A 15,289-nucleotide genomic window follows, 5' to 3' on the forward strand; every position below is an offset into this window, starting at 1 on the left:
ATGTTCATCTATTTTCTTTCCTAAATTCTACATATGATTGAGATCATACTATATCTGCCTTTCTCTAACATATTTCATTTAGCATAATATATTCTAGCTCCATCCACATTGCTGTAAATGACAAGATTTCATTATTTTTGGTGGCTAATATTCCATAGTCCAATATTCCATATTCCAATATATATGGAATAAATATATTTATATAAATACATATTTATTTATTATTATATATACATGTATATATTTATTTATATATACATATTTATTTATATATATACATATACATGTCACCTCTCTTTATCCATTCATCAATTGATGGATATTTTAGTTCTTTCAATAATTTGGCTATTGTTGATAACGGTAGTATAAACATTGAGGTGCATGTACCCCTCTGAATCAGTATTTTTGTATCCTTTTGGTAAATACCTAGTAGTGCAATTGCCTGTTTGTAAGGTAGGTCTATTTGTAACCTTTTGAGGAACCTCCATGGTGTCTTCCAGAGTGGCTGCTCCAGTTTGTATTCCCACCAAGAGTGCAATAGGATTCTTCTTTGCATACTAGCCAACACCTGTTGTTTCATGTGTTAATTTTAGCCATTCTTCCTGGTGTGGAAGAATCTCATCATGGTTTCAATTTGTATTTCCCTGATGATAAGTGATGTTGAGCATTTTTTCAAGTCTGTTAGTTATCTGGGCATTCTTCTGAAAGGTGTCTATTAATATCTTCTGCACATTTCTTGACTGGATTATTTGTTTTTCGGGTGTTGAGTTTGATAAGTTATTTATAGATTTTGGATACTAACCCTTTATCAGATATGTTGCTTGCAATTATCTTCTTGATTCCATAGGGTATCTTTTAGTTTTGTTGATTGTTATCTTTGCTGTGCAGAAGTTTTTATCTTTATGAAATCCCATTAGTTCATTTTTGCTTTTGTTTCCCTTGTCTCTGGAGACAAGTCTAGTAAGAAGTTGCTACTACTGTCAAAGAGGTTTCTGCCTAAGTTATCCTTTATGGTTTTGATGTTTTCTTGTCTGACACTTAGATATTTCATCTATTTTGAAGGTTTTTTTTTTTTGTGTGTGTGTGTGTGTGTGTGTGTGCACTGTAAGAAATTGGGCCAGTTTCATTCTTCTGCATGTTGCTTTCCAATTTTTCCAGTACCATTTGTTGAAGAGACTGATTCCCCACCCCTTACTGGATATTCATTCCTGCTTTGTTGAAGATTAGTTGACCAGATAGTTGTGGCTTCATTTCTGAGTTTTCTATTCTGTTCCATTGATCTATGTCTGTTTTCATGCCAGTACCATAATGTCTTGATGTCTACAGCTTTTTAATATAGCTTGAAGTCCAGAATCATGATGTCTCCTATCTTACTTTTCTGTTTTAGGATTGCTTTGGGCATTCAGGGTCTTCTGTGGTTGCATACAAATTTTAGGGATGTTTGTTCTAGCTCTGCGAAAAATACTGATGTTATTTTGATAAGGATTGCATTTTATGTGTAGATTTCTTTGAGTAGTATAGACATTTTAACAACGTTTGTTCTTCCAATCCATGATCTTGGAAGGCTTTTCTATTTCTTACTGTCCTCTTCAATTTCTTGCATTAGTGTTCTATAGTTTTAAGAGTACAGATTTTTATACCTTTGGTTAGGTTTATTCTTAGGTATCATCTTGGTTTTTGATGCAATGACAAAGGGAATCGATTCCTTGATTTTTTTTTTTCTGCTGCTTCATTGCTGGTGTCTAGAAATGCAACAGATTTCTGCACAATGATTTTATATCCTGCAAGTTTGCTGAATTCATGTAGGAGTTCTAATATTTTTTCAAGTCTTTCAGGTTTTCTACATTGAGTATTATATCATCTGCAAATACTTAACATTTGACTTCTTCCTTGTCAGATGGAGTGCCTTTTATTTCTTTTGTTTTCTGATTATGGAAGCCAGGACTTCCAGTACTATATTAAGTAGTAATGGTGAGATTGAACATCCTTGTCTTGTTCCTGACCATTGGGGAAAAGAGCAGTTTTTCCCATTGAGGATGATATTAGCCATGGGTCTTTCATATATCTTTACGATGTTGAAACGTCTTCCATCTATCCCTACTTTGTTGAGGTTTTTTTTTTTTTATCAAGAATCGATGCTGCATTTTGTCAAATGCTTTTTCTACATCTATTGACAAAATCATATAGTTCTTATCTTTCTTTTAATTAATGTGGTGTATCATGTATATTGATTTGTGAATATTTCTAACCACTCCTATAGCCCAGGAATAAATTCCACTTCATTGTGGTGAATAACTCTTTTAATGCACTGTGGAATTCAATTTAGAGTATTTTATTGAGAATTTCTGCATCCATGTTTATCAGTAATATAGGCCGGTAATTCTGCTTTTTAGTGTGGCCTTTTTTTTTTCTCTATATATTTTTTTGGAGTTCAATTTCCCAACATATAGCATAACACCTAGTGCTCATCCCATCGAGTGCCCCCCTCAGTGCCTGAAACCCAGTCACCCTAACCCCTGGCCCACCTCCCCTTCCATTATCTCTTGTTCTTTTCCCAGAGTTAGGGGTCTCTCATGTTCTGTCTCTCTCTCTGATATTTCCTCCCAATATTTTCTCCTTTCCCATTTATTCCCTTTCACTAATTTTTACATTCCCCAAATAAATGAGACCATATAATGTTTGTCCTTCTCAGATTGACTACTTCACTCAGCATAATACCCTCCAGCTCCATCCACATGAGGGCAAATGGTGGATATTTGTCGTTTCTAATGGCTGAGTAATATTCCATTGTATATAGACCACATTTTCTTTATCCATTTTTCTTTCGATGGACACCGAGGCTCCTCACACAGTCTAGCTATTGTGGACATTGCTGCTAGAAACATTGGGATGCAGGTGTCCTGCCGTTTCACTGCATCTGTATCTTTGGGGTAAATCCCCAGCAGTGCAATTGGTGGGTCGTAGGGCAGATCTATTTTTAACTCTTTGAGGAACCTCCACACAGTTTTCCAGAGTGGCTGCACCAGTTCACATTCCCACCAATAATGCAAGGGAGTTCCCTTTTCTCCACATCCTCTACAACACTTGTTGTTTCCTGTCTTGTTACTTTTCACCATGTTCTCTGGTATGAGAAGGTATCTCATTGTGGTTTTTATTTGTATTTCCCTGATGGCAAGTGATGTGGAGCATTTTCTCGTGCTTGTTGGCCATGTCTATGTGTTCCTTTGTGAAATTTCTGTTCATGTCTTTTGCCCATTTCAGGATTGGATTGTTTGTTTCTCTGCTGTTGATTTGATAAGTTCTTTATAGATGGGGGTACTAGCCCTCTATCTGATATGTCATTTACAAATACCTTCTTCCATACAGTAGATTGTTTTTTAGTTTTGTTGACTGTTCCTTTTGCTGTGCAGAAGCTTTTTATCTTGATTAAGTCCCAATAGTTTATTTTTGCTTTTGTTTCCTTTGCCTTCATAGAGGTGTCTTGCAGGAAGTTGCTGTGGCCAAGTTCAAAAAGGGTGTTGCCTGTGTTCTCCTCTAGGATTTTGATGGATTCTTGTCTGACATTTAGATCTTTCATCCATTTTGAGTTTATCTTTGTGTATGGTGCAAGAGAGTTTTCTAGTTTCATTCTTCTGCATGTGGATGTCCAATTTTCCCAGCACCATTTATTGAAGAGATTGTCATTTTTCCCGTGGATAGTCTTTCCCTGCTTTGTCGAATATTATTTGATCATAGAGTTGAGGGCTCATTTTTGGGTTCTCTGTTTTGTTCCATTGATCTATGTGTCTGTTTTTGTGCCAGATTCATACTGTCTTGATGGTCACAGCTTTGTAGTGCAACTTGAAAAGCGGGTTTGGGATGCCCCTGGCTCCTGTTTTCTTTTTCCGTATTCCCCTGGCTATTCGGGGTCTTTTCTGATTCCACACAAATCTTAAAATTATTTGTTCCAGCTCTCTGAAGAACGTCCATGGTATTTTGATAGGGATTGCATTGGATGTGTAAATTTCCCTGGGCGTCATTGACTTTCTCACAGTATTAATTCTTCCAATCCATGAGCATGGTATATTTTTCCATCTCTTTGTGTCTTTCTCAATTTCTTTCATAAGTATTCTCTAGTTTTTAGGGTGTAGATTCTTTACCTCTTTGCTTAGGCTTATTCCTAGGTATCCTATGCTTTTGGGGGCAATTTAAATGGGATCACACATTCTTCTTAAGTGTTCATGGAACTTTCTCAAGAATAGACCACATACTGGGTCACAAATCAGGTCTTAACCAATACAAAAAGATTGAGATTGTCCCCTGAATATTTTCGGACCACAATGCTTTGAAACTTGAAATAAATCAGAAGAAGAAATTTGGAAGAAACTCAAACACGTGGAGGTTAAAGAGCATCCTGCTAAAAGATGAAAGGGTCAGCCAGGAAATTAGAGAAGAATTAAAAAGATTCATGCAAACTAATGAGAATGAAGATACAAGGTTCAAAATCTTTGGGATACAGCAAAAGCAGTCCTAAGAGGGAAATACATCGCAATGCAAGCATCCCTCAAAAAATTGGAAAAAACTCCAAGATACAAGCTAACCTTGCACCGAAAGGGTCTGGAGAAAGAAGAGCAAAGAGATCCTACACTCCGCAGAAGGGAGTTAATAAAGATTTGAGCAGAACTCAATGAAATAGAGACTAGAAGAACTGATAGCTTGAATAGATAACAAAACCAGGAGTTGGTTCTTTGAAAGGATTAATAAGATAGATAAACCATTAGCCAGCCTTATTAAAAACAAAAGAGAAAACACTCAAATTAATAAAATCATGAATGAAAAGGAGAGATCACCACCAATACCAAGGAAATACAAACAATTATAAAAACATTTTATCAGCAGCTATACGACAATTAAGTAGGCAATGTAGAAGAAATGGACGCATTTCTGGAAAACCTCAAACTACCAAAACTGGAACAGGAAGAAATAGAAAACCTGACTAGGCCAATAAGCAGGGAGAAAATTGAAGCAGTCATCAAAAACCGCCCAAGACAAAAAAGTCCCGGGCCAGATGGCTTCCTAGGGGAATTCTTTCAAACGTTGAAAGAAGAAACCATACCTATTTTACTAAAGCTGTTCCTAAAGATAGAAAGGGATTGAATACTTCCAAATTCATTCTGTGAGGTCAGCATCACCTTAATTCCAAAACCAGACAAAGACCCCACCAAAAAGGAGAATTATAAACCAATGTCCCTGATGAACACAGATGGAAAAATTCTCATCAAGATACTAGCCAATAGGATCCAACAGTACATGAAAAAGATTATTCATCATGACCAAGTGGGATTTACCCCCGGAATGCAAGGCTGGTTCAACACTCGTAAAGCAATCAATGTGATTGATCATATCAGCAAGAGGAAAAAACAAGAACCATATGATCCTCTCAATAGATGCAGAGAAAGCATTGGACAAAATACAGCATGCAATCCTGATCCAAACTCCTCAGAGTGTAGGGATAGAGGGAACATTCTTCAGCATCTTAAAAGCCATCTACAAAAAGCCCACAGCAAATATCATTCTCAATGGGGAAACACTGGGAGTCTTTCCCCTAAGATCAGGAACAGGACAAGGATGTCGACTCTCTCCACTGCTATTCAACATAGTACTAGAAGTCCTGGCCTCAGCAATCAGACAGAAAGAAATCAAAGGCATTCAAATTGGCAAAGAAAAAGTTAAACTCTCCCTCTTTGCAGATGACACGATACTGTACTTAGAAAACCCAAAAGACTCCACTCTTAGGTTGCTAGAACTCATACAGCAATTCGGCAGTGTGGCAGGATACAAATCAGTGCCCAGAAATCAGTGGCATTTCTCTACACTAGCAATGAAACTGAAAAAAGAGAAATTGAGGAATCAATCCTATTTGCAATTGCACCCAAAAGCATCAGATATTGTGGTCTTTGGTTTTGGAATGATGGTAATGTTGCCTTCATAGAATGAGTTTGAAAATTGTCCTTTCTGGTTTTTTTTTTTTTTTTTGAACAGTAGAGAAGAAAAGCTATTATCTTTTCTGTATATGTCTGGCTCATTTGAAGTCATTTGGCCCAGGACTTATATTTGTTGGGAGATTTTTGATTACTGATTCAATATCTTTGCTGGATGCCAGTCTGTTAAAGTTTTCTATTTCTTCCTATTTTGGTTTTGCTAGTTTATAAGTTTCTGGGAATTTTCCCATTTCTTCCAGGTTGCCCAGTTTGCTAACATATAATTGCTTATAGTATTGTCATATTCAATCCAATCCTTTTGCATTTCTGTGGTGTTGGTTTTGATCTCTCCTATTTCATTCATGATTTTGTCTATTTGGGTCCTTTCTCTTTTCTTTTTGGTAAGTATGGCTAGGTTTATCAACCTTAATATTTATCGATCTTTATTATTTCTTTTCCCCTGCTGCATTTATGCTTTACCTGCTGTGTTTCGAGCTCCTTTAGGTGTAAAGTTAGGTTGCATAGTTCAGACTTTTCTTGTTTCTTGAGGATAGCTTGCATTGCGATATACTTCCCACCTAGGACCACCTTTGCTTCATCCCAAAGGTTTTGAACTGTCATGTTTTCATTTTCATTTGCTTCCATGTATTTTTTTTAAATCTTTGATTTTCTGGTTGATCCACTCATTCTTTAGCAGGATGTTCTTTAACCTCCATGTATTTGAAGTCTTTTCAGATTTTTTCTTATGGTTGATTTCAAGTTCCATAGCATTGTAGTGTGAAAATATGCATGGTATGATATTGATATTTTTCTACTCATTGAGGGTTGGTTTACGCCCCAGTATGTGATCTATTCTGGAAAATGTTCCATGTGCACTCAAAAGTATGTTTATTTTGCTACTTTAGGATTAAATGTCCCGAGTATATCGTTAAATCCATCGCATCCAGTGTGTCATTCACACCTACTGTTTCCTTGTTGATTTACTGCTTAGATTACCTATTCCTTGTTGTAAGTGCGGTGTTGAAGTCCCCTCCTTAAATTGTATATTATCCCTGAGTTTCTTTTTTTTTTATTATTGTTTTATACATTTGGGCGTTCCCATGCTGGGTGTATCAAGATTTACAGCTGTTAGATCTTCTTGATGGATAGACTCCTTAATTATGATATAATGCACTTCTTCATCTCTTGCTACAATCTTTGTTTTATTTATTTACATTTTTTAAAGATTTTATTTTTATTTTTTCATGAGAGACACAGACAGGCTGGGGGAGAGAGAGGTAGAGACACAGGCAGAGGGAGAAGTAGGCTCCATTTAGGGAGCCTGATGTGGGACTCAGTCCCAGGTCTCCAAGATCAATCCCTAGACTGAAGACAGCATTAAACTGCTGAGCCACCCATGCTGCCCTAATATTTGTTTTAAAATCTAGTTTGTCTATTATAAGCATGGCTACTTTGGCTTTTTTAAATGTCAATTTGCATAATAGATGGTTCTCCATCCCCTCCTTTTCAATCTGCAGTGTCTTTAGGTCTAAAATGAGTTTCTTGTAGATAGTGTATAGATGGACTATTATTTTTTTAATATTCTGATTCTGATACCTGTATCTTTTGATTAGAGCATTTAGTGTCCATTTACATTCAGAGTAATTATTGAAAGATATGAATTTAGTGCCATTGTTTTCCCTGTGGAGTTAGTATTTCTGGTGATGTTCCCTGGTTCTATCTATCTATAATCTATCTATTTTTAAGATTTTATTTATTTATTTGAGAGAGATCACAGAGGGAGAAGGGGAGGGAGAAGCAGACTCAGGGCTGAGCAGGGAGCCTGATCAGGTGCTCAATCCCAGGACCCTGAGTTCATGACCTGAGCCAAAGGAGATGCCTAACAGACTGAGCCTGATGATAAGTGATAAGACACCTTTCTCTTGTCCCTTTTTTAAGTTTTTGGTACTTTTGGTCTTTCCACTCAAGAAATTGCTTTTAAAATTTCTTGCAGGACTGGTTTAGTGGTCATGAATTCCTTTAGTTTTTGTTTGAGAAACTTTATCTCTCCTTGAATTCTGAATGATAGCCTTGGTGAATAGAGAATCCTTGGCTGGGTATTTTTCCATTCAATATATTGAATAATTCCTTCCATTCTCTTATGGCCTGCCATGTTTTTATGGACAGATCTGCTGGAAGCCTAATCTGTTCCCTTATATTTTAAGAGCATTGTTTCCCATTGCTGCTTTCAGGATCCTTTCCCTTTCTGTATAGTTTGTGTATTCAACTGTGATATTGTGGAAGCAGAGAAAAATTAAGGCCATTCCACCTTACGTTCAGAGTTAGCACAAGTACAGCCATCTCAGGCCCTGTGAATAAGTGCTGAACTTTACCTTACTTCAGTTAAGCCCCATATTAGAATAAGAACAAAGCTCAGAATACCCTGGCAGGGAATCCTATATCAGAAAGAGGACAGAGCTCAGAGAATCCCATATGAGGTCTTAAGAAATTCCCCCACCGTTTCCCCCTATATTGGAATGGGAAAAAAAAAATTCCTCCACCCCTTCTGAAAATCCCCTAGACCAGCGCATAAAAACCACAGCTGTAACCCACTTCGGGGTCCAAGCCCCTGCTCTGCTGTGTGGAGTATACTTGGACCCAAGCTCGAGCTTGAAAATAGACCCTCGTGTGTTTGCATCAGTGTGGGCTCCTTGGTGGTTTCTCCAATTCGCAATCTTGGGCACAACAATATACTTTTGAGATGTTGGGGTTTTGTTGAATTTAATGGGAATTCTCCATGGTTTTTGGATTTGATGTCTGTATTCTTCCACAGATTAAGGACGTTTTCAACTATAATTTGTTAGAATAAACCTTCTACCCTCTTTTCTCTCTTTTAATCTTCTGGGATTCCCATGATATGAATGTTATTATGTCTTAATAAGTTGCTGAGTTCCCTAAGTCTACCTCTATGGTCCATTACTTTTCTTTTTCTCTTCTTTTCAGCTTTATTATTTTCTATAATTTTATCTTCTATACCACTGATTGAGTCCTGTGTTTCATCCATCCTTATTTTTCAAGGCCTCCATTTGGGTTTGCATCTTAGTTTTAGCATTTTAAATTGTGGCCTGACTATATTTTTGTTCTTTTAACTCACCAGTAAGGGATTCTCTTGTGTCTTCTATGCTGTTTTTAAGCCCAGCTAATATCCCTATAATCGTTGTTTTAAATTCTTGTTGAGACATCTTACTTATGTCTATATTGATTACATCACTGGCCTTGAGTTCTACTCCCCACTCTTTCTTTTATGGTGAATTTCTCTGTCTTGTTATTTTGTCCAGAAAAGACAAGAAGAAATATAAAAAATAAAAAAACAAAAAAATGAAACAAAACTCAAAGAAAAACAAAAAACAAGGGGAACCCCCTCCCAAACAACACAAAAACCCCTAATTCTTGGATGTATTTTCATCTGTTAAAGAATCTTATATATATATATATATAAACTCCAAATTTTAGCAACTCCCATGGTGTGGACCCACACTGTTCCTCTTGGGAAGGGTCTCCCTGTGATTTTACCATTTGCTAGCTAGTCCCAGGAAAGCCTTTACTTGACTACACAGTGGTTCACAGTTTATGGCAACACAGATGAGAAAACTGGCACCAAGCCCCAGTGCTCCCAACTGGCTTTCCTCCTCCTATGCCTAGAAACAGTGCAAGAAGTTGGTGCCAATTGATATTCTTGTGACCCAAGGTATCCTCTGACCATGCTCTCACTCCTGGATCTTGTGGTAACTTAGTAAGCAGTCCCCTTCCCTACAGACATGTTCACAGCTGTATCTCCCCTAATTCAACTATCTGTGCCCCTCCTACCTTCCAAAAGGTGGTCACTTTTTGATGTGTGGAATCCAATTTTTGTTCTCTGACCTCTGATTAGTTTCTTGGGTGTTCAGAGTGATTTGATAACTATCTAACTGTGTTTGAGAGACAAGATAAGCTTAGGGTCCCTCTACTCCTTCACCATCTTAACTCCTTCTCGTTGCAACTGTTTTATTTTTTGAAACATTTGGTTCTTCTTTATAACTGATTATTTTAGTATTGATATTTATTATTTATTTATTATTTCCAGTATTATTAACTTAACATTTCCAGGATTTGTTAAATTTTTGAGGACTTTGATGCTTTTGTTTATCTAACAAGTACTTTCTGCTTATATGCTAAGCATTCCTAATTTATCCTTAATTGTTATTCTTTCTGGCATATTAGTTTTAATTGTTATAATATGGTTGTTCAATTCATTGCCTTTTTGTGAAAAGATTTTATTTATTCATTCACGAGAGACACAGGGAGGGAGAGAGAGAGAGGCAGAGACATCGGCATAGGGAGAAGCAGGATTCATGCAGGGAGCCGGACATGGGACCCGATCCAGGGACCCACAGGATCAGGCCGTGGGCTGAAGGCGGTTCCATTTCTTCCTTCTTGACTTGTGCTATTTATTATCATCATACATTTTAGAAACCACGTACTGCAAAAATAATACAAAGCATTATAAATATATATTAATTTATATATTATATATAAATATATAAAATTTATATATAATAATAAATATTATTATATTTAATAAAGCATAATTAAAAATAATGCTTTACATTATTTTGTTACAGTTATTTTAAAATACATTTAAATATTGACAAAGTTACTTATTTACCCATGTTGTAACATATTCTGATGCTCTTCAATACTTTCTGTAGATCCATTGTCACATTTGATAATTTCCCTTTCTAAAGAATTTTTGTAAATGTTGTAGTGTGACAAGTTTTTTGTACATTTTACCCCAGTTTTTATATAAATATTCCTTTACTGTCTTTTCACTTGCATTGTTTCTGAAATCTGCTGTTGTGCTTAATTTAATACCTTTGTATGTAATGTGTCTTTCTTTCTGGGTTTTACAGTTTTTTTCTTTACTATTACTTCTGAACAATTGGTTTGTTAAGTACTTTAGAATATTCTCAGGTTTCTTAATCTTGGGTCTCATTGAGCTCTTGGAACTACAGGTTTATAATTTTTATCAGATTTGGAAACTTGCAACCATTACTTTTAAAATATATTTTATGTTCCCTCTTTTGTCAAGAGATGGTGCTTTGACACAGCAAATATCTTTATGAGCACTGAGAGGACAATAAATACATATGTAAGAATTTTTCTTTACCTGTTATAATATTCATTTATAGGGTATAGGTTATATAATGGGCGACATGGGCCCATCCATTTTCAATGTCTTTTACACATTAAGTTACTTAATTAGTCAGGGCCCCACAAAATCTACAGGTGGCCTTGGATGAAGGTAATCATAACTTCTTAAGTGATCACAGTCCATTTTGAAGTACTTTCTTTTTTTTAAGATTTTATTTATTTAGTTAGTTTTTTAGTTATTTATTTGAGTGAGGGAGAGCACAAGTAGGCGTGAGGGTCAGAGAGAGAGGGAGAAGCAAGCTCCCCACTGAGCATGGAGCATGACACAGGGCTTGATGCCAGGACCCCAAGATCATGACCTGAGCTGAAGACACACTCTTAACTACCTAGGCACCCATTGAGGTGCTTTCTTGTTGCGACTCTTATTTGTGTTCCCTTTAACCTGAGCGCTACATCTTTTTGTAATCTCCATGCTAATGTCCCCACAGCGAAATAGGGATGATACAGAGGTTCAGCAAGGCTTTTTGATGGGTTTCCTTCTCTTCTTAATATTTATTTTTTCCTTACGCCCTTCCACCTACTCCATTGCTTCAAGTATGATCTGTAGTCAATTCTCAAGTGTACATCTTATTTGAGTATTAAACCCATGTGTAGTAACCTGTGCTTACTATATACTTTTACTTGTGCTTCTCATGTGTATTCAAACTCAGTACCTAAAAATGCACTTCTGATCTTACCTCTAAGCCTCCATCTGTCCCAAGGTAATATTCTGTACAGTCTTCAGATTTCAGACTATGGATTCTTGCGTGAGATATAGGCTCCCTCACTCTTAATATGCAATGTAAGAATTCAGAGAACAAGAACTGTATCTGAATTATATTCCTAGTAACTAGCATACATTTAATCATTTATTCAATTTGTATTCAGTCATTGATTTCACAAACATTTATGGTCCCTTCTGTACACCTAGCACCTTTTGGACACTGGAAATACAACAATGAGCACAAAAGGCAAAAGTTCTTGCCCTTCTGCTCCTTATATTTTAGTGACTGTAGGCTGACTAAATAAATAGATGAACAAAATATACAGTCAGTATATAGTGATTGATGCTGTGCAGAACAGGGAAACAGAAAAAGTGTTATCATATCATCTGTGCTTTGGGGGAATATTGTTGGACACTTTTATTTATTTATTTATTTATTTTTTAAATTTTTTATTTATTTATTTATGATAGTCACAGAGAGAGAGAGAGAGGCAGAGACACAGGCGGAGGGAGAAGCAGGCTCCATGCACTGGGAGCCTGACGTGGGACTCGATCCCGGGTCTCGAGGATCGCGCCCTGGGCCAAAGGCAGGCGCCAAACCACTGCGCCACCCAGGGATCCCTGTTGGACACTTTTAAATACTGTGGTCAGGGAGACCCAAGGAGGGAACGAGCTATGTGGTCAGAGGAAGAACAAGCAAAAAAGTCCCAGAGACAGTGGTTCATGTTTTCGAGAAGCTGTTAGGGAGGCAGTCCTGACTGAGGGACTGAAGGAGGAGATCAGATATGCAAGGAATCCCACCTACACAAACAAGTTCCTCTCTCCTCTGGGCTTATTGATGAGTATTAATCTAGCCCTTCTACATTGATTTTACATGTTTCTGGGTTTTCCTCCAGGCCTTTTTGGGTATAAGGATCAAGATTTATGTATGTTAGAGTCTCATTTACTAGTTTTATACTGGACATACCGTAACTTTCAGTAAATATGTTTGAATGCCTGAGGGAAAGACTAAAGCCTAATGGTTACTGTCAATATTTTTTAACAGTTGTTTTTTAATCTCATTTTAGTTTTCTAAAGTCAATGCACTCTCAGTAAATATTGATGCTTCCTATCAGCCACACATCTTTAAATGAGTATTTATTTTCTATCACACTGACTCTAAAAGGGATTTAATCAGGAGCAGACAAGGAGGTGTGATGCACGGTCTTCAGCATCCTGGCTGGGGGAAGTAAGAGGGAACCCATACAGTTCAATATCTTCAGGCATGTCCAGAGAGAGGATTAGGACTGTAATTTTATCTCCAAGTCCCTGCCTTCCAATAGTGATTTTGAGTATTCGGGGTTGAGAGAAGTCAAGCTAGAGTACAATTACTTGCGTCTCTCTACTACCCTCCTCAGTAACTTCCTAATTCCTTCTTTAATCTCCTGGGTTCGTACCCCATAGACAATGGGATTGAGAGCTGCAGGAATTACATGGTGTAGGACATTAAGTAAGATGGGAATATCAGGGGAAACTTTTTTCTTGGCCATGTGGGTAAAAACAAAAACCAGCAGGATGGTGCTAAAGAAGAGGATGAGAATGAAGTGAGAGCCGCATGTGCTCAGAGCTTTGGCAGCTGCCCCTTTTGCCTTGAGTCTAAGAATGGCTCTTAGGATGAGGATGTAGGAGAGGAAGATGAGGACTAGGTCAGAGCCCAGAAGAGTCCAGGCCACAGTTAACTGGTATATTCTGTTAAGGGCAACATTATCACAGGAGAGCTTGGACACAGAGAGGTTGGCACAGATACAGTTCTCAATTATATTTTTTCCACAATAATGGAGCTGGGCAGAGAGGATAGGAATGAACATAGTAAGAAGTGCATTCCTCGTCAAAATAAACATAGCAGCCCTAGCTACAAATTGATCAGTGATGATGGAAGAGTACCTCAGTGGGTGGCAGATGGCCACATAGCGGTCATAGGCCATGACCATGAATGTGCAAGACTCCATGCCAAGGAAGCAATTCATGATGTACATCTGAATGAAGCAGGCAGAGAAGCTGATGGACCTGAGATCAAACCAGAAGATGGCCAGGACCTTGGGTATAACAGTCAGGCAGAGGACGATGTCCAGCAGAGAGAGGATGCTGAGCAGGTAGTACATGGGCTCATGCAGAGAGGCCTCCAGCTGGATGGTGACCAGGAGAACACCATTGGCCCCCATGGCCAGGAGGAAGAGGAAGCTTAGGGGCAGGGACAACCAGAACTTCCAGCTGGGAGACCTGCCTAAACAATTCAGGAGGAAGTCTGAAACCACAACGGAGATGGTGCCATTTTGGTGCGCTGTCATGTTTTGCCAAATAGTTCTACAGTTTTCCTTTAGTGATCTGTAAAATTAGGATACAAATGAACTATTAATTCAAGACACATGGATTTAGAGCCATTTGCTTCGCTGAGCTGAAACTTGTGAGTTCTAGCAGGTCATCCAGACCCATGTGAATCCACCTGTTTATCGTTTGTGCCGTGTTCCTGGGATATTCCTACCACTTTAAGCAGTATAGAGGCCTGAAGAAATATGATTTGTTTACACATGTTTGATTTGATCAAAGTTTATTTTTAATAGGATTGTATTTTCTTTGCAGAAATGAAAGAGTAGGAATTACTTAGTAAAGTACTTTTTGACAGTTTTGTCAAGTTTGTATGTTTACATATTTTCTGTTTTTTATTCTTTAGTGACCACGTAGACTACTACATGACAATTTACTTTTACAATATGCATAGATAAGTGGCATAGCAAGGCCCAAATAGGGACTCAGATATGTGTCCCTAGTTCTTCATGCCACCTCCATTCTGATTTTCTGGAAGTACTTTGCTTTCAATACAGATTTAAAAAATGATACTCTGGTAATAAAGCTGATCAGTCTTCATGATCCCTAAGTAGTCATCTAAGGAGGGACATGTGGATCCTCCCAAATTATCATATTCACCCGCTCTATATGTTTTCAGATTTGTAGGGTTCTTAACTACCTTAAAAGGAGAAGAAGCAATCTGTATAGCTATGTGAGAGCCATATCTGCTGTTAGACAAGGTGAAAACTCGATTGTTCTGCTTGAAATAGTGTGTGGGTGTTGAAGTCTATCTTTGAATTTTGTATGTCCCCTTTTGTATTTTATTTTCCCATCTTAAATGTAATGATCCAGGTGCATATTCCTCTGCTTCTGGGCATAGTTCAATGTTGTCATGTTCTCTTATCATTTAACCTCCTCCCCTGGCATTCTATTAGGTGCTAGGATCACAGTATTGAAAAAGAAACTGTCCTTACTCTCAGCAAGTAGAAGTAAAACCCATTCTGGGGGCAATGAGTAATAATAAGAACAAATGACAGGATGTTGCCCAAACTATGAAAAGAGTGTAGGCTTA

The 15,289-nt window shown here is 37.5% G+C and overlaps 1 protein-coding gene across 1 annotated transcript; it reads right to left on the reverse strand.

Moving 5' to 3' along the window:
* Positions 1-13,259: 13,259 nt before the first annotated feature.
* LOC112910915 (olfactory receptor 56A3-like) lies at positions 13,260-14,219 on the reverse strand. The gene has a single exon (XM_072727439.1). It carries the CDS (start codon positions 14,217-14,219, stop codon positions 13,260-13,262), a length of 960 nt encoding a protein of 319 aa, XP_072583540.1.
* Between the last annotated feature and the right edge of the window lie 1,070 nt (positions 14,220-15,289).

The sequence above is a fragment of the Vulpes vulpes genome, chromosome 11 (genome assembly GCF_048418805.1).
Source record: "Vulpes vulpes isolate BD-2025 chromosome 11, VulVul3, whole genome shotgun sequence".
Taxonomy (NCBI): Eukaryota; Metazoa; Chordata; class Mammalia; order Carnivora; family Canidae; genus Vulpes; species Vulpes vulpes.